An 843-nucleotide genomic window follows, 5' to 3' on the forward strand; every position below is an offset into this window, starting at 1 on the left:
CCCGCCCCTAGTGGACATGACGTCATCAGCAGCGTGCCAGTGTTGTGAAGACGGAAGTGGCTTCCTTCAGGCACACACCTTTTTGAAACAGTCGTAGGAATTCACCTTTTGTCCAGCTATGTCCATTGCTTACAAAAACAGGTGGGATACATTTTTTTTTAAACATTTAAAGTGTATATTCACCGAAGTTTCGCGAGAATGACACGGCAACTCATTCGCCTTGTAGCAGCCTGACCGCACAATAGAAATGCGGCATAGGGCATAACCAAAGCGCGTTCAGCGCGAAATAAGTGTTCAGTTCGTAATATCACTAAACATGTTTTACTGTTTTTTTTTCAAACACGGATTGTCAACGAGAACGGGGCTTATTTTCGTCCCTTTGGCTAACTCATTCCGAAACTAGTTTATGCTATCTCCCCGTTAGCATATCAGCTGATGCGTCCCGGTAAACACGAGGCTAACATTGTGGCTGACTGTGGATTTGACATTACCCTCGTTAACATGTCTAACTTGTTAAAGACAATACGTCGTCGTCAAATGACACTTTATCTTATCCATCACTTAATAAAACACTCGCTCTTTCCATATTTGACCAGTCATATTTTATGCACGATTGTACGCACAATACCAATGGCGCGCAATTTGCAAAATGCGCAACCGCATTTTGCAAATTTAATGTCAAATCAAATCAAATCAAATGTTTATTAGATTCAACACTATACAGCATGGGTGTCAAACTCTAGCCCGCAGGCCAAATTTGGCCCGCCGTTTAACTTCACGTGGCCCTTGAGCCTATATCAAATTAACATTAGAGCTGGCCCGCCGGTAACACCACATTCACCG

At 43.1% G+C, this 843-nt stretch overlaps 1 protein-coding gene across 1 annotated transcript in view; it reads left to right on the top strand.

The window, feature by feature from the left end:
• The window catches only part of tbc1d13 (TBC1 domain family, member 13), a 35,718-nt gene continuing 34,875 nt past the window's right edge, over window positions 1-843 (top strand). The window contains exon 1 of the mRNA XM_061876796.1: window positions 1-141. Within this exon, the coding sequence (XP_061732780.1) occupies window positions 119-141 (23 nt within the window). The 5' untranslated portion in view covers window positions 1-118. The remainder of the gene's footprint in view (window positions 142-843) is intronic.

Source organism: Nerophis ophidion, linkage group LG17 (genome assembly GCF_033978795.1).
Source record: "Nerophis ophidion isolate RoL-2023_Sa linkage group LG17, RoL_Noph_v1.0, whole genome shotgun sequence".
Lineage (NCBI taxonomy): Eukaryota > Metazoa > Chordata > Actinopteri > Syngnathiformes > Syngnathidae > Nerophis > Nerophis ophidion.